The sequence below is a fragment of the Capsicum annuum genome, chromosome 3 (assembly GCF_002878395.1).
Source record: "Capsicum annuum cultivar UCD-10X-F1 chromosome 3, UCD10Xv1.1, whole genome shotgun sequence".
NCBI lineage: Eukaryota > Viridiplantae > Streptophyta > Magnoliopsida > Solanales > Solanaceae > Capsicum > Capsicum annuum.
This window is the reverse complement of record NC_061113.1, coordinates 213,645,833-213,670,683: the sequence shown is the minus strand read 5'-3', so window position 1 is coordinate 213,670,683 and position 24,851 is coordinate 213,645,833. Positions and strand designations below refer to the sequence as shown.

The window sequence follows — 24,851 nt, the reverse complement described above, 5'->3', positions numbered from 1 at the left end:
ACACATGAGCATCAACAGGCCTATAATCGACAAATAATCTCTACCAATCTCTCGCAGTATCTCTCAACTGATAGTAGTATAAGCCATACCATCCATGCAGAAAGAGTGAAACATAACTCAAAACATAAGATATGAAAGAACTTCACATGATAAAGAATAAAATCAAAAAAGTTTCCTAAAGACTTTTTATATCCTCTCGAAGATAGATACGAACGTCTACGTACCGATCCACAAGACTTTATTAGACATCTCATTATTACACCATTGAAACCAATAAAAACTGGTTGCTCTGATACCAATTTGTCATGACCCAAAAAGGGGGGTCATGATAGAACTTATCGTGACATACCTTAACAAGTAAGACTATCACCCAAACTGATACAAAAAGAGGAAAAGACAGAAACATCCCAAAGTAAGGATTCTAGAACGAAGCCGAACCATAAAAGTAATCATAACAATATGGAAAAAACTTATTCAAAATACCAATCATGCCCAAAATCAGGTGTCAATAGTGTAAGAAATACTAATACAATTCGAGAGTCAAATACATCAGAAAAATAACCACAAAGGAATAATGTATGTCTCTAAATACTAAAAAAGACATAACTACTGTAGAAAGATAGAGGTGAACTTTGAATGCATGAATGTCCAACAGCTACTTTGGAAGGTCAAACAGTCGCTCGAGTTAAGTAAGTTCAGGCGCACTTGAGCTAGGACCTGCACCAAAAGGAAGCAGTAGGCATGAGTACGGTCCACTTGTACTTAGTAGGTATCATAGGCTGATCAAGAAAAGTAGTAAATAAAGCATACAAAATATATACATTAAGAGCATATCACCTGCAATCAGAAAATATCCCACAACGGTAGCGCACACCGCTTGCACTAACAGTTCTAATATATCACATATATTATAACATTACACTAAGATAGAACACAAGCATGTATTATATCACATATAAGTAGAACAAGGGAGAACATGCATATACAAGATCAACAAATACATGTAAAAGAAGATAAGACAATTACATAGACTATTAATTATTGACATGTATTCAAGACTATTAATGTCATATAGGATTCCACACGGTCATGCATATCACATAATAACTCAATTTCGATAATTACATCACATATAGGCCCCCACACGGGCACAACATATAGATAAACATTTTTCATGATTAGTTCCACCCTTAACATGCATTTTGTACTATTATTTACTACCCATCCCAGTCTGAAAGAGTTAAGCCATAACCTAACTCAAAAGCTCAAACCAGTCCGCTATACTTCAAACCCACAACTTTAATTTTTACGAATGATCCTAAGATCCACTAAAAATATTAACTATGAAATCTACGCGTCAAAATAAAACCAACGACACCCATATTGACTACTTTTGGTTCGGGATCAAAACGGACCCCGAAATGGGTTTTCGAAAAGAAGGGCAAAATCAAAATTTACTTCAAAAACATGTTTCTCCTTATTTTAGGAACCTACGGTTGAAAACCCAAGTAAAATCGAGTAAAAAATGAGGTTCAAATTCAAGAAAAATAATTTTTGAGCTTTACCAGGTAAAATCTTTGAAATTCGGGTTAAAATCTAGAATCAAAGTTGTTTTGAAGTTTAAATTGATGAAAAACTACTGATTATAAGATAAAAATATTATTCAAGTGAAAAGGAGTGAAATTGGTGTTTAAAATCAAGCCTTATGATTTTTGGGGTTTTGAGAAAGGAAAAATTACAAAAACTAGCATAATTAAAACCTTAATTACAATAAATAACAACACTTTCTCAAAATTACAAGTTATAGCAAAAGTAATATAATATTTTAACAATTATATTGAAAAGCGCGTGGTTTTCACCTACTCTTTTACTATCTTTTTCTATTTTCACTCTACTTTTTTCAATTCTCTTTATATTTCGCTCCACTTTTTTTCAATTTCCTCCCAAATTTCACTCTACTTTTTCAATTCTCTGCCATATTTTCACTCTACTTTTTTTAATTCTCTCCCATATTTTCACTCTACTTTTTTGAATTCTCTCTTATATTTTCACTCTACTTTTTTTAATTCCCTCCCATATTTTTACTCTATTTTTTTCAATTCCCTCCCATATTTTCACTCCACTTTTTTCAATTCCCTCCCCTATTTTCACTCCACTTTTTTCAATCCCTCCCTTATTTTCCTCCACTTTTTTCAATTTCTTTTTTTTTTTTTTTTTCAAAATTGTGATCCATCAAATAAGGTTAATTGATATTTACATTATTTGCATGTTATCTTTTCATATAATTTATATTTTTTCATATTTTTTTTCTTCATCTGTCTTCTTCGTTTTGTTTTGTGTGTGTGTGTGTTGGGGAGGGGGGGGGTTGTGATTTTTTTTGTTGAAAGATTGTGGAGGTCTACTATAATGGAGGGATATGTTATTTGAGGGAGGTCTGCTGTAACTTTTCTACGTTATTTGATAGGCTTTTGTGATTTTTTTGTTGTTGAAAGATTGTGGGGTTATGTGTTAAGTTGATTTCTACTCCTATTTAGTTGAACAAAGAAGTTAGCATAGAAGAAGTGAGATTGAAGCATTGTGACAAGATGAAAAATATTAGAGAAATCATGAAATGAAAAACATTGGGAAAATCTTCATCTCTAAAATTCCTAAAAGTACAAAAATATGTGAAAAAAAGGAAGTCAAACGAAAAGAAAAAATATGTATTTTTCCAGTTGTGCATATGTATTTATGAGTAATGCATATGTATTTTTTTAGTTATGCATATATATTTATGAATAATACATATGTATTTTACCATATATGTATTTATGACTAATGCATATGTATTTTTTAAGATATGTATCTGTATTTCTGAATAATACATATGTATTTTCTAGATATTCATACGTTTTTATAGGGCTGGATGCTATATTTATTGATTTGGAAATATATTTTTAGTTCTGCTTAGATTTTTATAGATGCATATGTATTTATGAATAATACATATATACTTTTTCAGTGTGCATATGTATGTATGACTAATGCATATGTATTTTTCTAGTTATGCATATCTATTTATGAATAACACATGTATTTATGATTAATGCATATGTATTTATGGATGATGCATATTTTCCGTCATAATAATATTTTTGATGTCTACATCATGAAGAAGAAATGTGTAGTTCAAGTGCAATTAGGCAAATGCATTATGTCACTTTTTGTTATAGAGATTTTGTGTTCTATATGTTTATACATACACATGAGTCAGATATATATTTCTGTAAATACATATGCAGATCTGTATGTCTATGTAATTTGTATATTTTTAGAATGTGTGTATGTGATATAGATATGTATCTTTTAAAAATAAAACAAGAGATAGAAGAGTAAAAAAAAATAAAAAATAAAAAATAAAAAATAAAAAATAAAAAATAAAAATCCAAAGAAAAAGAAGTGAAAATCGAAAAAAAGAAGAAAGTGAAATAAAACCTAGAAATATAAGTGTAAAAATAAAATAAATAAATAAATAAATAAAAATAAAAAAATAAAAAAGAAGAAGAAGAAAACGAAAATAGAAAAAGAAAAAAAAATATGAGAAAAGAAAAAAAAGAAAGTGGAAAAAAAAAGAAAAAAAACTGAAAAAGGATAAAAAAAGAAGAGAAATAGAAGAGTTAAAATAAAGTAGAAAGAAAAAAGAAAAAGAAAAATAAATTAAAATAAAAAAATAAAACGACAAAAAAAGAAACGAAAATAGGAAAAGAGACAGAAAAATGTGAGAAAGGAAAAAAAAAATAAGAAAACAAAAAAATAGAAAAAAAATGGAAAAGGATAAAAAAAGAAGAGAAATAGAAAAGTCATATTAGGAAAATGAATCATAATAATTAAATGTAGCATAAATTAATGATGATTACTTCTCTTATTTATCTCTAACTGATGAGAATTAAAATAGGAACTACCATTCAATTTGTATATGTATTTATATAGTAACATTTTACTTAAATACAAAATACAATTTGCTATTTTTCGTAATTATGAAACTGTTGCTATAAAATTTATAATTAAGGCTACAGAGTTGCTACCTCTGAAATTTTTCCTTTGAGAAATTTATCAAGAAATTACTAAGAAAATGGTGGATTCTTACCATAAATCCATAATAAAATCAAGAAATATTTGTTAATCTAGCTTCCCAAGCTCCCGCAAGCTTTACCTTTAAGCCCTACACTATTTTAAGGTTTAACTCTCATGAAACAAGATGAAAAATGAGAAAAATATGCCAAAAAACTGCTATATATGGTGCAGATTTTCTGCACTAACGGAAGAAAAAAGCTGATTTTTTGTCTTTTTGGTTTAATGTGTATTCGATGGGGTGCTCAAAATTCGTTTGGAGTCCGATATAAGCAAACGAACTATGCAACCACACTAAATTCGACGTTCCAGACGCGTTGGCGAAGTCGGATTTTCAAAAAAATATCATTTTCAAAAAATTGATCCCCGAAACCCGAAATTACAACTTTCTAAATCAAGGATCAAAATGAGATTTACAACAACAACAACCACATCTGATCGCTTTTTTTGCGACCATACACTGATCACTTTTTTGTGGTCTGAAAATCTATTTTTTTTAGTAGTGATATAAGTTTGAATTTATATATGTAGCTGCCAATGTTTTCTTCTATCTATAGAAGGACCGTGCTAGCACAATTCCAATATATGTTATTTTTTATCTTAATTTATCTAACACAAATAGAATTTAGATAATCAATCATTAATATAATTTAAGTTTTTAATTATTGTGATTTATAGTACTTTTTCTTCTATTTCAATTTAAGTGATTGATAAAATTTTGAGAGTCAAACATTATATCTTTTAAATTTTTAAGTTGTTAATTATGCACTTTCTAATGTTTTTTATAAAATTTTTCAATAAGATATGAATATTCTCTTTGTCCCAATTTATGTGGCACAAATAAAATTTCGTCAATCAATTATTTTTTATTTACTTTATTAAGTTCTTAGTTATTGTGATTTACAATATTTTTTTAATCTTATTTTCAAATAATATATGTTACTTTATGTCTTCCTCTGTCCCATCTCAATTTATGTGGCACTAATATAATTTCGATAATCAATTAAATTTTTTTATGTTGATATATCATTTTGTATCGATTTTAATTTTTTTTTTTGAAATATTATTAATTTTGTAATGCTTAGATGACCATAATAATTAATTAGGAGTGATATAGTAAAAACACGATTGAGGCAACTAAGCAGATATGTAGCTTTCAATATCTAACACTTACCGAACTAGACATCACTCATGCTTTTAATATTGCAAGTCAATTCATGCAATGCCCAACAGTGCACATCTTCAAACTGTGAAAAGGATACTAAGATATGTCAAGGGAACTATTGATCATGGATTCAGAATCTTATCACAGTTGTCACGACCCAAAAACAAAGGTCATGATGGCTTTGTCGCGGCGTACCTTAACAAGTAAGCACAATCTCCGTATACACCTACGACGCTAAAGCTTCTCGATGTAGGACCCATGGGGGTTCGTCAACCCGTATACAATCCACATATCTCATATCTCCCTTCTGACACATTTCTCGGAAAGAGTTTTATAAGGTATTACAATATCTCCTCCCCGACACATCCTTTGGGGAAAGTTTTAAAAAGGTGTTGCTAGTGTTTCTCAGATGTTGCCACAGTGGTACCAATATTTCATGAATGAGTATGACATGAGGATGTCATGCTCACAACCAATCACAATGAGTATTTTCACAACCAACCATAGTGATATATTTTCACAATCATGTGAGCCAATATTCACCCATTATTGCAGTTTCATCCATGAATTTTCACATGTCTCAAATGCCAAATAAAGTATGAATATAATCACAATACACCAATGGTACCATATTAAGCATCTTAACAACACAATACAATTATTCACATGTATGCAAGGCTATTAATATCATATAGGACCCCACACGGTCACATATATCACATAATAACTCAATTTCGATAATTACATCACATATATGCCCCCACACGGGCACAACATATAAATAGCCATTTTTTATGATTAGTTCTCACTCTTATCATGAATTTTGTATCATCATTTGCTATCCAGTCCAGTCTGAAAGAGTTAAGCCATAACCTATCTTGAAAGAAACCGATCCGCTACACTTGAACCCGTTGCCTTACTTTTCACAAATAATACCGCACTTTACTAAAAAATCAAATATGAAATCTATGCATCAAAACAAAACCAACGACACCCATATTGACTACTTTTGATTCAGGATCAAAACAGACTCCCAAAATGAGTTTTCGAAAAAGAAAGAAAAAATCAAAGCTTTACTTCAAAAACACATTCCCCATATTTTTAGGAACCTACAGCTAAAAACCAAAGTTAAATCGAGTAAAAAATGAGGTTTAAATCGAAGAAAAACCATTTTTGAGCTTTACCGGGTAAAATCCTTGACATCCGGGTTAAAATCAAGAATCGAAGTTGTTTTGAAGGTTAAATTGATGAAAAACTAGTAATATAATATAAAAACATTATTCAAGTGAAAATGGAGTTTAAAATCAAGCCTTAAGATTTTTGGGGTTTTGAAAATTAATTAAGAAAAAGATGAATTCTTACCTTAAATCCGTAATAAAACAAAGAAATATGTGTTAATCTAGCTTCCCAAACTCCTACAAAATTCACTTTTAAGCTCTCATACTATTTTTAGGTTTAACTCTCAAGAGGCAAGATGAAAAATGAGCAAAATAGGCCAAAAAGGGTAAAAAGCTTCTATAAATAGCAGAAAAATCTGCACCAGTGCAGTGTTTTTTTCCAAGTCCAAACGGACTTCAACGAGATGCTCGAAATTCGTTCGGAGTCTGATATATGAAAATGAACTATGCAACCATACTAAATTCGACGTTTCGGACGCGTTGGCGAAGTCAAATTTTTGAAAAACATCATTTTTATAAAGTTGACCCTCGAAATCCGAAATCACAATTTTTCAAACCGAGGGTCGAAGTGAGATTTAAAAGCCGCAAAATCATACCAAACATGCTAACACCCCAAATTCAATATTCTAGATCTGCTGACGAAGTCAGATTTTCTATCTGAGGTCATTTCGACCAAATGTTGGTCCCACACCCATTTTTCCAATTTTCCAGCTTTTCAATCACTAGGTCATTTCGACCAAATGTCGGTCCCACACCCAGTCCGTTTATCCATCCATCGTATGGATCAAAATATATCTACATAAGTTCAAAATAAGGCTCTCAAAGCCATAAAAAACCACAATATCACATAAATGATACCAAAATGCATTGAAAATTATGTCAATCACTCCCACACCCCAGAAATATCATAATGCAACTACGGGAAGGGGTAAAAATTCAAATCATACAAAATAAAAAATTTCACATATTTCATCAAATTTTTAGGTCGTTACATCATCCACCATTAAAAATCTCGTTCGTCCTTGAACTAAAGCAAAGAAATACTTGAATTAATAAAGAGCTGAGGATAAGAACAACGCATATCAGACGCAACCTTCCAAGTAGCTTCATCTACAGGTCGATGTCGCCACTAGACCTTACCACAGGGATCACTCTAGAGCGCAACCGCCTAATATCCCTAGCCAAACTGGAAACCGGCTCCTCAACAAAGGACAACCGCTCATCTAACTGAACCGACTCCCAATGAATGACATGAGACTCATTAGGAATATAGAGATGAAACATAAAAAAATGAAAAAATTGGATGAACAACTGATTTATCAGGGGGCAAAGCCAACTCATAAGCCACATCACTAACAGTTCGAAGAATCTCAAATGGACCAATATACCTGGGGCTAAGCTTGTCCCTCTTCCCAAACCTCATCACACCCTTCATAGGTGAAAATAGAAGGAAAACACGATCACCAACACCAAATCTCAAGGAACGAAGTCTACGATCATCATAACACTTCTGCCTACTCCGAGCCGATTTAAGTCTATCCTGAATGACCAGAACTCTATCGAACGACTTACGAATTAAGTATGCACCTCGAGGTCTCACCTCTGAAACATCAAACCAACCCGCTGAGGAGCTACAACGCCTCAAAAGGAGCCATATCAATACTGAAATAGTAGCTATTATAATATGTAAACTTTGCTAAAGCCAAAAGCTGCTTCCACTGGCCACCAAAATCCATCATGCATACGCGGAGCATCCTCCAAAACCTGGATAGTTTGCTCCGACTGGCCATCAGTCTGGGGTGAAATGCTATGCTAAGATCAACCCAAGTACCCAACTCATCATGAAAAGTCTTCCAAAAGTGAGATGTGAACATAAAATCTCAATCTGAAATAATGGACACTGGCACACCATGCAGAGCACAATCTCATGAATGTAGATATGGACCAACCTCTCAGCACTGAATGAAACTTGAACATGTATAAAATGAGCTGACTTGGTCAATTGATCCACGATGACCCAAACACTGCTAGAACCATAAGATGTACGAGGCAAACCCATCACAAAGTCCATGGTGATCCGTTCCCACTTCCACTCAGGAATAGGTAACCTTTAAAGAAATCTATCAGGTCTCATATGCTTGGCCTTTACCTGCTGACAACATAGGCAACGAGCCACGAAATCAACTATATCTCTCCTCATACCACCCCACCAGTAGTGTTGTCATAAATCACGATACATCTTAGTCATACCTGGATGGATAGAATATCTGAAACAATGGGCCTCCTCCAAGATCAACCTAATCCAGTCACCTACTCTCAGCACACAAACTCGCCCCCTAATTCTCAAAACTCCATCTGAATCAAGTGAGGCTTCCTTAGTCTCCCTACTCAACACTTTATATAAAATCAACCTCAATCCAACATCATCAAATTGATAAGCTCAAATTTGTTCCATCAAAGAAGATCTAGCATCCACAAATGCCAAAACACGCCTCAATGTCGAAATATCAGATCTAACTATCTCGTTAGCTAAAAACTGAACCTTTAAGGCCAAAAACCTCTCCTGGATCAAAAGATGCGCCAAGCTACCCATGCTAGTCAATTTCCGGTTCAAGTCATTTGCAACCACATTAGCCTTGCCCGAATAATAAAGAAAAGTCAAGTCATAATTCCTAAGCAACTCAAGCCAACGGCGCTGCCTCATATTAAGATCTCAGTAGGAAAAGAATTACTAAAGGCTACGAGGATCTGAGAAGATCTCACAATGGACTCCGTACAAGTAGTGCCTCTACAACTTCAAAGCAAACACAACTGTGCACAACTCCAAATCATGGGTAGGATAATTTCTCTCATGAGGCTTTAGCTGATGAGATGAATAAGCAATTACCTTGCCTTTCTGCATCAACAACACCTAACCCAACACCAGAAGCATCACAAAAGATGGTAAAACCCATTCCCTCCTTGGGCAAAGCCAAAATAGGAGCTGAAGTCAATAAATCCTTGAGCTTTTGGAAGCTCGCCTAACAAACATCAAACCACTGGAAGGAAGTCTTCTTCTGAGTTAACTTGGCCAACGAAGCTACAACAGAAGAGAAACCCTCAATAAAACACCGATAATACCTCGCCAAGCCAACAAAACTTTGAATCTCGGTGGGCAAAGTAGGCCTAGCCCAATCACGAACCGCAACAATCTTGGATGGATCAACCATAACACCCTTCTTAGTTACCATATAACCTAAGAAAGACACAAACTCTAACAAAAACTCAAACTTAGAAAACTTCGCATACAACTTCTCACCCCTCACTCTCTAAAGCACAATCTGCAAATACTCCTCATGCTCAACCTCATTCTTGGAATACACCAAGATATCATCTATAAATACAATAACAAAGGAGTCAAGATACGATCGAAACACCAGTTTATCAGCTCCATGAACACGGCAGGTGCATTGGTCAACCTGAAGGACATGACCAAGAACTCATAATGACCATATCGAGTCCGAAAAGCTATTTTTTGAATATCCAAAGCTCTAATCCTCAACTGGTGATAACCGGACCTTAAATCAATCTTCAAAAATACTGCAACACCCTGAATCTGATTAAACAAATCATCGATGCGAGAAAGAGGATATTTATTCTTAATCGTCACCTTATTCAACTGCTGATAATCAATACACATCTGCATAGAGCCTTTCTTTTTCTTCACAATAAGACAGGTACACCCCAAAGTGAAACACTAGGTCGGATAAATCCCTTATCCAACAACTTCTCCAACTTATCCTTCAGCTCTGCTGGGGCCATCCTATAAGGAGGAATAGAAATGGGCTTGGTGCCCGACTCAACATCAATAATAAAATTAATATCTCGATCCGAAGGCATACTAGGCAAATCCATACGGAACACATCCATAAACTCACGGACATCATGAATAGAATCTAAAGAAGAGGGCGAAACAACACTGGTGTCACGAATATGAGTCAAGAATGATAGATATCCTCTTTCAATCAATTTACAAGCCTGAACATAAGATGTAATCCTCTTAGGACCTGAGTTACGTATACCTTTCCAAGCTATCCTTGGCACACCCGACGAAGCTAAAGTCACAGTCTTAATATTAAATCATCTAAGACAACATGATAAGGAGCCAACCAATACATACCCAAAATAATCATCAAAATCAACCATATCTAACAAAAATAAGTCTGCCAAAGTCTCATGACCAGCAAAAGTCACAACACAATATCAGTACGCCCAATCCACCATTAAAAAATCACCTACCAGGGTAGATACACCAATAGGCATGGCAAGAGGCTCACCAACAGAATCAAAAATCGAAGCAAAATATACAGACACATAGGAGAAAGTCCATCTTGGATCAAATAATACAGATGCAGGTCTGAAACAAACGGGGACGATACCTGTAATCAAAACATCAGAAGCCTCTACCTCAGGTCTGGTTGGTATAGCATAACACTGTCCAGGACTACCAATTGGACGAGTAACCCCACAACCACCACCGCAGGCTATACATCTACCTCTCGCACCTTTGGTAGAATCTATATATTTCACAGCTGAAATAGGAGTAGCTCTAAACACATGACAGGGACAGTCCTTGGCCAGATGTCCAAACTTATCTCACACAAAGCAATCTCTATACTTGTCCTGACGATGCAACCTCCTGGCACTTTCTCGAGACGCTTTAGAGGTAGATCCATGTATACCTGACTGACCCTCTATACTCTAAAATATTGCCCCAAACACTATCATATGAGATGTAGCCAACTAAAGAGAAACATCCAAACCCTTCACAAACTTTTAAACTTTCTCAGACTCGATGAAAATACTATCATAGGAATATCTGTACAGGACATGGAAGCGTGCCTCATACTCAACAACTGTTATGGAGCCCTGCTCCAAATGATCAAACTCATCCCACATACAATCTCTCAAATTGAAAGACACAAATCTCTCTAGAAGGCATCAACAAACTGATCCAATGACAACTTAGGAGCATCAACAGTCCTACAACCGACAATAATCTCCACTAATCTCTTATAATATCTCTCAACAAATAGTAGTATAAGCCACACCATTCATACAGAAAGAGTGAAACACAATTTAGAATACAAGTTATAAAAGAACTTCGCATGATAAAGATTACAATGAGGAAAGTTTCCTAATGACATCTTATAGCCTCTCGAAGATAGATACAGACGTCTATATACCGATCCGCAATACTCTATTAGACATTCTGTTCTTACACCGTTGAGACCAATGAAACCTGACTGCTCTAATACCAATTTGTCACAACCCAAAAATGAGGGTCATGATGGCACTTGTCGCGACGTACCTTGACAAGTAAGCCTATCACCCAAACTGATAAAAAAAAGAAAAGATAGAAATATCCCAAGGTAAGGCTTCTCGAACGAAGACGAACCATAGAAGTAATCATAACAATGTAGAAAGAATTTATCCAATCTACCAATCATGCCCAAAACCAGGTGTCAATAGTGTAAGAACTACTAATACAATCTAAGAGTCAAATACATCAAAAAAATAATCACAAAGGAATAATAACTGTCTCTGAATACTAATGAAGACATAACTACTATAGAAATATAGAGGTGATCTTCGAATGTATGAATGTCTAACCGCTGCCTTGGAAGCTTCAACAATCGCTCAAGTCAATCAAACTGAGGCTCACTCGAGCTAGGACCTACACTGAAAGGGTGCAGTAGGCATGAATATGATCCACTTGTACTCAATAGCTATCATAGGCCGACCAAGCAAAGTAGTAAATAAAGCATACAAAATATACACTAAAGACACGTCACGTGCAATCGAAAAATGTCCCACAACGGTAGCCCACGCCGCTTGCACTAACAATTCTAATATATCTCACATATATTACAACTTACACCAAGATAGAACAAAAGTACATATTATATCATATATAAGAAGAACAAGGGGGAACATGCATATAAAGATCATCAAATACAAGTAAAAGAAGATACGACAAATACATAGATGACAAGTCAATATGCCAATACAACACAAAATAACACAATAAAGTAAGTGCAATTTATATGATGATGATGATGCACGAGGTCATCACACAACCTCCGGGTTTATCGCATAGTCCCCATATACACCTACAGAGCTAAAGCTTTCCGACGTAGGACCCATGGGGGGTTCGTCAACCCGTATACAATCCACATATCTCATATCTCCTTTTCGATATATCCCTTAAAAAGAGTTTTATAAGGTGTTACAATATCTCCTCCCAGGCACATCCTTCGACGAGGGTTTTAAAAAAGTATTGCCAGTGTTTCTCAAATGTTGCCATAGTGGTACCAATATTTCATGGATGAGTATGATATGAGGATGTCATGATCACAACCAATCATAATGATTATTTTCACAACCAACCACAGTGATATATTTTCACAATCATGTGAGCCAATATCCACTCATTATTTCAGTTTCATCCACAAATTTTCATGTCTTATATGCCAAATAAAGTATGAATATAATCACAATACACCAATGGTACCATATTAAGAATCTTAACAACACAATACAATTATTCACATGTATTCAAGACTATTAATATCACATAGGACCCCATACGATCACACATATCACATAATAACTCAATTTCGATAATTACATCACATATATGCCCCCACACGAGCACAACGCCTGAATATACATTTTTCATGATTAGTTCCCACCATTAACATGCATTTTGTATCATCATTTACTATCCAACCCAGTCTGAAAGTGTTAGCCATAACCTACCTCGAAAGTCAAAATCGGTCCGCTACACTTGAACCTGTGACCTTACTTTTCACGAACAATCTCAAACTTCACTAAAAACATCAAATATGAAATCTACATGTCAAAACAAAACCAACGACACCCATATTGACTATTTTTGGTACGGGGTCAAAACAGACCCCCAAAATGGGATTCTAAAAAAGAAAGGCAAAATTGAAACTTTACTTTAAAAACATGTTCCCCATATTTTTAGTAACCTACAACTGAAAAATCAAGTTAAATTGAGTAAAAAATGTAGTTTAAATCGAATAAAAATCATTTTTGAGTTTTACCGAGTAAAATCTTTGAATTCTGGGTTAAATCAAGAATCGAAGTTGTTTTGAAGACTAAATTGATGAAAAACTAGTAATCATAATATAAAAATATTATTCAAGTAAAAATGAGTGAAAATGGGGTTTAAAATCAAGCCCTAAGATTTTTGGGGTTTTGAGAAATTAATTAAGAAATTATTAAGAAAAGGGTGAATTTTTACCTTAAATCCGTAATAAAATCAAGAAATAGGTGTTAATCTAGCTTCCCAAGCTCCTACAAACTTCACTTTTAAGCTCTCATACTATTTTTTGGTGTAACTCTCAAGAGGCAAGATGAAAAATTAGCAAATAGGCCAAAAAAGGATAAAAAGCTGTTATAAATAGCAGAAAAATCTGCTCCAGTGCAGTGTTTTTTTCCAAGTCCAAATGGACTTCGACGGGATCCCCGGAATTCGTTTGGAGTTCGATATATACAAACGAACTATGCAACCATACTAAATTCAATGTTCCGAATGCGTTGGAGAAGTCAGATTTTCGAAAAAATATCATTTTCATAAAATTGACCCCTGAAATCTGAAATCATAATTTTTCAACCGAGGATCGAAATAAAATTTAAAAGTCGTAAAATCATACTAAATATGCTAACACCCTAAATTCGATACTCTGGATCTGGTGGCAAAGTCGGATTTTCCATCCGAGGTCATTTCGACCAAATGTGGATCCCACACTCATTTTTCTAATTTTTCAACTTTCCGACCAATAGGTTGAAATGAGCTCGGGTACATCAGGACCCAAACCAAAGGTATACCTAGCCTAGAATAGATATTCAGGAGCTGCTGGCACAGTCCGTTTGACCATTCATCGCATGGATCAAAAGATATCTACATAAGTCCAAAATAAGGCTCTCGAAGCCATCAAAAACCACAATATCACATAAATGATACCAAAATGCATAAAAAATTATGACAATCACTCCCACACCCCAGAAATATCATAATGCAACTACTGACAGGGGTTAAATATTCAAATCACACAAAATCACAAATTTCACATATTTCATCAAATTTTTAGGTCGTTACAACAGTCTTCTTTCAGGTTATATAACTTCTCAGATGCAGACCGGACATGGTGTGCTACGACAAGAAGGTCAACTACTTGATACAACATACATATTGGTGCAAACTGTGTGTCATGGTCCTCACGAAAGCAAAACATTATTGCTAGATCAAGTGCTGAAGCTGTATGGTACTGACAATAGCTGCCGCTGAGATTGCGTGGATAAGCTATATTTTGAAGGAAATTGGAGATTATGTTAAAGTGACTCCTACTCTATTTTTTGACAACTTAAGTGCTTTATACATGACCACAAATTTTGTATTACATACTAGAACTAATCATCTTGAACTAGATTATCATTTTGATAGGAAAAAGGTAGCTCAAGAGCAACTTGTTACTCAATTTGTTAGATCAAAGGATCATTTGACACACATTCATACCAAAACTTTGGGCAAAGAACTGTTCAATTTTTTTTGAAATAAGTTAGGTGTGGTGGATTCATCACCCTCTAACTTGAGAAGGAATGCTAAAGATCATGTAGATAATAATCATGTAAATGTTGATAATTATCATGTAGATATTGTTCAATATAAGAGTCCTTGTAAGGACTCAATTGTACAAACCTACTAGAAGTGTTCAAGTATACTTGTATAGCTACTTTATAAGATAAAACACCTGTATATAGGTGTATGTACATCAATAAAAAGTAGTGTTCTTAATTCTTCTAAAAGCCCCCCCAATCTTTACCCCAAATCCCAACTACACACCTATACTTTGCGGGGGTCCTACTATTTAAAACTGAAATTATAACATCCCTAAAGTCCGACATGGCAAAGAGAGTGCGTTTCACTCTGTCTGAGAGAGTGAACACAAAATTAGTTATTAAAATTTTATTTTAAATATTTTTTATATAAATATATATAATTTTAATTATTATTTTTTCTTATTCATTTTTTTTTCTTCTTCTTGTTCTTTTTCTCAAAACAAGAAAGTTCAAGAATTCATTAATGGTGTTTCTCATCTTCCTCATCTCCAATTTCATTTTCCCATCTTTCTTGAACTCATTAATGGCGAGCACTCATTAATGGTGTTTTTTTGATAATTTGAAATTTAATTTCATGAGTTGAAATGGGCATGCTAGCTAATTCATATTCTCAAAAGTAGTATAACATAAAACAGATGAATAGAAATCCAAATCAAACAAACAGGATAGACAAAAATAGAAAATCATAACCATGTAACTTAGGATTACAAGCTGCTATATACATAAAATAAATTTAGTTATGGAAACACGTAAAGGATATACAGATCCAGATGCTTAGGCATCTTTCTCTGTAATCCTTAACACATTCTAGTGATCTTCCTTTGTGAAGGATATTTGATTCGAAAATTTGAAAATTTGACCAGAATGCTGCAATGCACTTTGTCCTGCTGCTCCAAAAATTTCACCTCAAACAAATCCTCCTATTTTCAACAACAAAATCCTAAATCTGTACGTCTCAATTGGAACCCTTATAGGATTATTCCTCCCAAGAATTTATATATTCGAAGGAATTTATGAGGGCGATAAAGAAGGTATCAAAGGAGCAACACCAGCACCTCTCCGGTCGTCGGAATAATGAAAGATGGGGAAAAAGAAAAGAGAAAAGGGAATGGAAAAGGAAAGAAAAAGGGAAAATATTAAAGAAAAAAATGATTATTTTTTTATAATAAAAATAAAAAATTACGTGGTATTATTATGTGGCATTACATGGCACACGCGTGGTGCTCACTCTCCAATACACATGTGGGTGTGACTTTTTAAGTGGATAATAATTTCAGTTTTAAATAGTTCATGGGGGTCATAGAACCCCCGCAAAGTATAGGTATGTAGTTGAGATTTGGAATGAAGGTTGGGAGACTTTTGACCATTTTCTCTACACCCCATAGGCAAATTTTTGAAAACTCATAGATCCATAAACACTAAATAAAAATAAATAAATAATATCCATATCATATATCTTAAGAAAAAAATAATGCTTCAATGTAATGCATGGTAGCAACTCCATAAGGTGACTGAAATTTCAAATTACCGTCTTTTCATGTTTCAAGTTGTCAAAAGCATTATAAAACATATATATTTATAGACATGTCTTAGTTTGCAACAGCTGATTTTAGAGGAAATTTGAAATGATGTTTCTTTCTTTCTTTGGTACTTATGTATTAAGGAGAACTTATTACTTTTTCTCCTACCAATTAAGTTTGCACTTTACGTGAATAAGTACAAAGTTTTTTTCGATATTATAGATTTGTCTTACAGATTTGAATTAATGCAGCAACTTCTATACAAAAAATCACTATGATTGCTACATATTTTAATGAAATTTAATATATGAGACGAAACATGATTAATTTTTTATGTACAGAAAGAAAATAAAAGTAAGATAAATAAGATTTTAGGTCTTAGAGCACTGTACGTCAGATCACCGTTTCTATAACTCTCCTCTCTCTTTATATATAGAGATAAATAGATTTCAAACGAATATTGAGTATTAAATGATGAGAGAGAAAGGGGATCGAACAATGAAACACAAAGATAATTGAGGCTTGCTTAAATGATTTAACACCTTTATTATCGATGATAAGTTAGGAATTTAAATCATACTGAAGAAAATAAATGAAAACATTATTAATCTCTTGATGCGGGTAATTTTATTTGTCACTTTTTTTAGCCTAACAATTTTGATTGATTTGATCTTGATAACAACAACAATAACAACAACAACAAACCCAGTATATTACCACATCGTGGAGTCTGGGGAGGGTAGAGTGTACGCATCCATACCACTACCTCTAAAGAAATAGAGAGGCTATTTTCGATAGACCCCCGGCTCAAGACAAAGGACAGTATATATAGAAAAAAAAATGCATGGAACATGATGAAATTACAAAGGTATGACATCTACAAAAAATATTGAACACTGCCAAACAAGGACACCAAAGCCCTCCTACCTACTGCCTACGACTCAACCACACACCTTAGCCCTCTATCCTAATGTTTTTCCTCCGTACCTTCCTATCCTGGGTCATGTCCTCAGTCAGCTGTAACTGCTTCATGTCACGTTTAATCACTTCCTTTCAGTATTTCTTTGGTCTTCCCCTACCCCGCTTAAAATCATCCATGAATTGGCGCATCCATGCCTGTCCTCATCACATGGCTAAACCATCTCAACCTAACTTCCCGCAATTTATCCTCCACCGACACCACTCCCATCTTCTCCCGAATACTCTCATTCCTAACCCTATCAGTCCTTGTAAAATCACACATCCAACGCAACATCCTTATTTCCGCCACCTTTAACTTTTGGATATGAGAATTGTTAACCGGCCAACACTTCGATCCATATAACATAGCTGGCCGGACTATAACTCTATAGAATCTGCCTTTCAGTTTGGGGGGCACCTTCTTATCGCATAAAATTCCCAAAGCGACCCCCCATTTCATCCAACCTGCCCCAATACGGTGAGAGACATCCTCATCTATCTCTCCATTCCCCTGAATTGTAGACCCAAGATACTTAAAACTATCCCTCTTGCAAACCGCCTGGGAATCCAACTTTACTACCACCTCCTTCTCTTACCTCGAGTCACTAAACTTGCACTCCAAGTACTCCATCTTAGTCCTACTCAACCAAAAACCTTTAGACTCCAGGGTTTGTCGCCAAACCTCTAGCTTATCATTAACACCTTGTCGCGACTCATCAATCAAAACTACATCATCCGCAAAAAGCATACACTAAGGCACCTCGCCTTGTATGATCCTCGTCAACACATCCATCATCACGACAAAAAGAAACGAACTAAGAGTTGATCCCTGGTGCAACCCAGTCAAGATCAGGAAATGCTCGAAATCTCCTCCCACTGTCCTTACTCGAGTCTTTGTCCTCTCATAAATATCCTTAATCGCTCTAATGTACGCCACAGGGACCCCTCTTTCCTCCAAGCATCTCCATAGAACCTCCCTAGGGACTTTGTTATACGCCTTTTCCAAGTTAATAAACACCAAGTGAAGATCCCTCTTCCTCTCTTTATACTGCTCTACCAGTCTTCGCACTAGGTGAATTGCCTCAGTCGTGGACCGACCAGGCATAAAACCAAATTGATTCTCTGAAATAGACACAATCTTCCTTAACCTCTATTCTACCACCCTCTCCCAAATTTTTATGGTGTGACTCAACAACTTAATACCCCGATAATTGTTGCAACTCTGAATATCGCCCTTGTTCTTATATAAAGGGATCATCGTACTTCATCTCCATGCCTCAGGCATCTTAGTGGACTTGAAAGTGATGTTAAACAAGTTGGTCAGCCACCTTAACCCTGCCCCGCAAGAAAACTTCCAAAAAACTATCGGAATGTCGTTGGGCCCCATCGCTCTGCCCCTTTGAATCTTGCGAATAGCCTCGCTAACCTCCTCTATCTTAAAACGCCGACAAAATCCAAAATCGCGATACTTCCCGGAGTGCTCCAACTCCCCCAACACAACACCTCTATCTCCCTCATCATTCAGGAGCCTATGAAAATACGACTGCCATCTTTTCTTAATGAGGGCGTCTTCCACCAAAACTCTGTCATCCTTTCCTTTAATGAACTTCACTTGGTCCAGATCCCGACCCTTCCGCTCCTTAACCTTGACAAGCCTAAACAACCTCTTTTCTCCGCCTTTCTCCTCTAACCCCTTATACAGACTCACAAATATTTGATAACAATAAAAAAATATTTGAGGAAGGCTTGTTTGTTAGATAAATTTGACGCCTAGTTTTTAATATTTATTAGAATATTTTTTTTTTAAAAATATCTAAATAGAAGTCTTTTGTTCTTAACCTAATAAAATGACATGGTGTTGAATCAGAATTGAAAGAATGAATGTAGCAAATGTAGTTTTGCTGAAATAATTATGGAACTAAAATGAAAAGAAAATTAAAAAGGGTTAACATTACAAGGATAATTCATAAATTTCACTATAGAGCAAATGATTTGATCTCAATAACAGTAAGGATTGTTTAGGAGAAGGGTTGTTTGTTAGATACATGTGATGTATAGCTTTTCTTATGTATCAAGATAATTTTTTAAATCTCCAAATAGTAGCCTTTTGTTTTTAACCTAATAAATGATATGGTGTTGAATCAGAATTGGAGAAGTGAAAGTGCAAATATTATTTTTGGTGTAAAGATTTTTGGATCAAAATATAAAGGACAATACATGAATTTCACCATAGAGCAATATCTTTATGTTCACGACGTAATCTTTATTGTCAAATTTCTTTAAGTTATTTGCTTGTTTTCGATAATTTATGATTGTTGTAAATTGACTCACATACATTTTTTGTGTCTTTTACAAATAAAGTAAAATCTCTGTTGTTAAAGGTAGGTCAAGCTCTTGTCATTTTAATAAAAGATGTCTTTCCATTGATAATGAAACAATGGTTGAAAATGAAATTTTAAAGCACACTAATGTAGATGTCAAAGTTCTTGTGATATCTTGTATCAATGAGCTTGGTAGAATTTCTGCTCCGTAGCAACCTTATGATGATGAACTAATGAAGCTATTTAAGATATAACATTCTACTTGTTGTTTTGTTTTTCTAATACACATGAGAGAGATATGCACACATTCATAAACTAAATTAGATAATGCCAATTTCTCAAACTTTATATTTATTACCATTTGCTGTTTTTGTGCTTGTATTGAAAAATCTCAAAAAAATTTTAAACTTACTATAAGGGCATGTGAAGAGCTGTCCCATTCAGGTCGTTGTTATCATAAGATTGTGAATGTTATTCAAATTGTGATAGAAGTCAAAATCTATGTGATGTTAATGGACCTTGAATATGATGCATTACTTATAGAGATATTCCAGATGTTTCTCAAGATCATCAAGTAACTTAGTAAATCTTTCCTTCTAGTGATATGTTTATTGTTTCAGAAGAAAAGATTTGCTAAGTTACCCGATGACCATGAGAAACATCAGTAATATCTCTATAATTAATGTATCACATTCAACGTCCAACAATAATAGATAGGCCTTGACTTTTGCTACAGTTTAAAAAACATTTACAACCTTATGATAAAAGTGGCCTAAATGAGACAACTCTTCAAATATCCTTACAATAAATTAGTTTTTTTTTTTGATTAGTTTTCAATAAAAGTGAAAAAAGAAGAAGCAAAAGATAATAGATATAAAGTTTGAACAAGCGGCATAATTAGCTACTCTAGTTTTTATGTGTGTGTGTTTCTCTCTTGAATTTATTAAGAAAACAAAACAATAAATAGAATGGTATATCTTGAATACCTTCATTAGTTCACGTTATAAGATTGCAACAAAACATATATTCTACAATGAGAGAGAGATACGCACACATGCATAAACTAAATTAGATAATGCCAATTTCTCAAACTCTATATTTATTACATTTTGTTGTTTTTGTGCTTGTATTAAAAAATCTCAGAGAATTTTTAAACTTACTGGAAGGGCATGTGAAGAGCTGTCCCATTCAGGTCATTGTTATCGTAAAATTGTGAATGTTATTCAATTGTGATAGAAGTCAAAACCTGTGTAATGTTAATGGATCTTGAATATGATGCATTACTTATAGAGATATTCCAGATATTTCTCAAGATCATTAGATAACTTAGTAAATCTTACCTTGTAGTGATATGTTTCTTGTTTCAAAAGGAAAGATTTGTTAAGTTACCAGATGACCATGAGAAACATCTGCAATATTTCTACAATTAATGCATCATATTCAAGGTCCAATAACATTACACGTGCCTTGACTGTTGCTATAGTTTAAAGAAGATTCACGACCTTACGATAAAAGTGGCCTAAATGAGACAACTCTTCAAATATCCTTACAGTAAATTAATTTTTTTTTTTTGAGATTATTTTTCAATACAAGTGAAAAAAAAAAAAAAAAAAAAAAAAAGATAATGGATATAAAGTTTGAGCAAGCAGCATTAGCTACTATAGTTTTTATGTGTGTGTGTTTCTCTCTTGAATTTATTAGGAAAACAAAACAATAAATAGGATGATATATCTTGAATACCTTCATTAGTTCATGTTATAAGATTGCAACAAAATAGATATTCTACAAAGCTCGTTGATACAGGATACCATAGAAAATTTGAGATCCACAGTTGTGCGTTTTAAAAGTTTATTTTCGATGAACTTTTATTATCGATAGAGGGACATGTTTTATTGAAACGACATGATCTTAGTCTATCTTTAACAACAGAGATTTTACTTTTTAAAAGACACAAAAAGTCTGAGAAAGGCAATTTGCAACAATCATAAATTATCAAAAATATGTAAACAACTTCAATAAATTACAAACACAGTCAATAAAGATTAAGTCGCAAACATGAGATTGTTCTATATATGGTAGAATTCATGTATTGTCTTTTACCTTTTGATCTCAAAAAATCATTTACAACAAAAACAACATTTGTCACCTTCATTCCTCCCATTCTGATTCAACACATGTCATTTATTAGGTTTAAAACAAAAGCTATTATTTGGAGATTAAAAGATATCATCTTGATACATTAAGAAAAATTAAACATCAAATGTATCTAACAAAAAACTCGTCCCCTAAAAAGTTTTATCGTTATTAAGATCAAATCACTTGCTCTATAGTGGAATTTATATATTATCCTTTTCATTTTTTTTTTTTATGACTGTCCTTTTCATTTTAATTCCATAATCATTGCAGTCACATCTATTTCTTCAATTCTGATTCATCACCATGTTATTTTATTAGGTTAAAAATAAAAGGCTTCTACTTAGAGTTTTTTTAGAAAAAATTATTTTTTTATACATAGGAAAAAACTAGACATCAAATTTATCTAACAAACAACCTTTCATGTAAAAAGCTTTATTGTTATCAAGATCAAATCAATCTAAATTGATTTGGTAGAAAAAAATGGTAAAAAGAAATCATCCTGATACATAAGAAAAATCAGGCATCAAAATTTATCAAATAAACCATCTTTTTTCTTAAAAGTCCTTAGTGTTATCAAGATCACTATTTTATTATCAATTTACAGATAAGTGTAATTCACATGTTGATACAAATGGAAAGTACAGATGTAACCTCAGCACAAATAACTGAAACCAAATGATTTTTGATACTAAGTAACTTAATATGATAAAAGACGAAAGAAAAATAGCAAAACACAATACCATGCATATTTGATGCTCTAAAAAGCATATGTATTCTCCACAAACAGAAATTTTGTGCATAAAATCGCATAATTTAGTTGTCCGAAATCCAACACAACTTATCAAAGATGAAATTAGTGTTGTGCAATATTTGTGATAATTTACAAGATGAGTTAACTGAAAATACAAATAGCAGTTGTATAAAAATAAAATTTAATAATTAATCGACTCGTAAGAAACCAACATAATAAAAAATAGTTAGCAAGCAAAAAAAGCCCCATGATACAGGATTCAATACAATTTCTTTTTTAGTTAAAAGCTTTTAGTTCAACCAACAGAGGCGAATCCAGAATTTTAAGCTCGTGAATTTCTAATAAAGTAAATTAATATTACCAAAGAAGTTAAGGGTCGTTCAGGGGACTCGAACTAGGATTTCGCATGTGCAACACTTTTTAAGATCCCTTTTGAACTGTTGAGGAAACAAACAATTTTGTTAATTGATTCCTAATTTAACATTCTTATATATTTAATAGATTTTTAATATAATTACAAGGTTTAAGATCCCTTTTGAACTGTTGAGGAAACAAACAATTTTGTTAATTGATTCCTAATTTAACATTCTTATATATTTAATAGATTTTTAATATAATTACAAGGTTTATGAAAATGTTTAGGGGTTCCACTCCAAATGCTAGATCTTCCCTTGTCAACCAACATTGAATGAGCACTAACTAGTAAGCAAAGTAGCTCTGCTCAAATTGTAGTTCAATTCATCTAGACATTCAGAACACCATGAAGCACTTGTTAGCTTTAGAGGTCAAATTGACACACCAATTGATCAAACACAACATTACCCTAACACAACTTATCTCTGAAATCTACTATGTTCACCATCAAATATTAAATCAACTAAAAAATTAACTTAGGCAATCAGAAATCAATTTCTAGCAAAGTTACGATCCATGTATATCTTGTTCGATTAAATTATCCACATAGAGATCTTAAAACTCAAAATTTAGGAAAATTTTTAAAAAGCGTGACAATTAAAAACCTTGATGAAAACTGTATCTTCACGAAAGAGTTGGAGCTTCTTCATAGACGGCGAGCCAATCATAGCTTTCTTCTGCTCCAAAATTACCTTAGAAAAATTCTTCTCCAAAAATTCTCTGAAGGAAAAAGAAATAGAATACAAATCTCAGAATCGATCTGCAACATAAAAAAAAATTCATAAGTTAAAACTTCAAAACTTTAAACATTAAACTTAAAGAAAATTTATTGAATTAAGAGAAACTGCAAACAAAACTATCAATAACGCAAAAAGAGGAACCATCTCCTACACTTAAACACAAATCGATAAGAAATTAATAGCACAAATATTGTTACACATCGCCAAACATGTAATTAATCAAACCGGACGACGAAAAGAGCGAAATAGAAAGTGCATGAACCTAACAATTGAAGAAGGGGAAGACAGAAGGAAGAGAAACAAGGAAAGTACGTAGTTGTGCGCCGTGGATGAGAGATACGAGTTGCACACCATTGACAATTTGATGATTGAGGAAGGAGAGGTTTGCCCTATTCCGTGTGGGTGGTTTGGGGGAATATTTTATGGGAAATTATATTCTCAAAATAATTTAAGTTTTTAATCATTATAATACTTTTCCTTCCATTCAAATTTATTCGACACTGATATAATTTCGACAGTCAAGCAAATATCATGATTGAAGCAGTGAAACAGACATGTTTTGAATGACTAATAATAACCAACGAGAAGTGATATAACAAAATGGCTATAAAAAATTACTTATGACAAAAAATTATGTGGGTCTCATATAAGATGTCAAGTTAACTTAAAACATCAAAAGTTAGTTAACATTTATGTGTATTTTACTCTTTTTTTTTTTTACTAAATATTATTAATTTTTTAATACTTGAATGATTAATAATAATTCATTAGGGGTGGTATATTAAAATTATGATTGAAGCAGCAGAAATATACATGTCATAAATGTTTATTTTACTTTTTTTTTTTATTAAACATGATTAATTTC

The 24,851-nt window shown here is 33.4% G+C and overlaps 1 protein-coding gene across 9 annotated transcripts; it reads right to left on the bottom strand.

Annotated features, from left to right (window-relative positions):
• Positions 1 to 460: 460 nt before the first annotated feature.
• On the bottom strand, positions 461 to 24,411 carry LOC107863293. Of its 9 annotated transcripts, none has more exons than XM_047409357.1 (3): positions 24,249 to 24,411; positions 23,852 to 23,966; positions 461 to 717 (listed from the first exon to the last, which is right to left on the bottom strand). In XM_047409357.1, exons 1-3 carry the CDS (start codon positions 24,338 to 24,340, stop codon positions 607 to 609), a joined length of 318 nt encoding a protein of 105 aa, XP_047265313.1. In that variant the 5' UTR covers positions 24,341 to 24,411; the 3' UTR covers positions 461 to 606. The 9 variants fall into 9 exon arrangements, 2 of the variants coding, with proteins under 2 accessions (XP_047265313.1, XP_047265314.1); XR_007053604.1 differs by lacking the exon at positions 461 to 717 and adding an exon at positions 11,960 to 12,169 and having other exon boundaries at positions 23,852 to 24,006; XM_047409358.1 differs by lacking the exon at positions 461 to 717 and adding an exon at positions 11,960 to 12,169.
• Between the last annotated feature and the right edge of the window lie 440 nt (positions 24,412 to 24,851).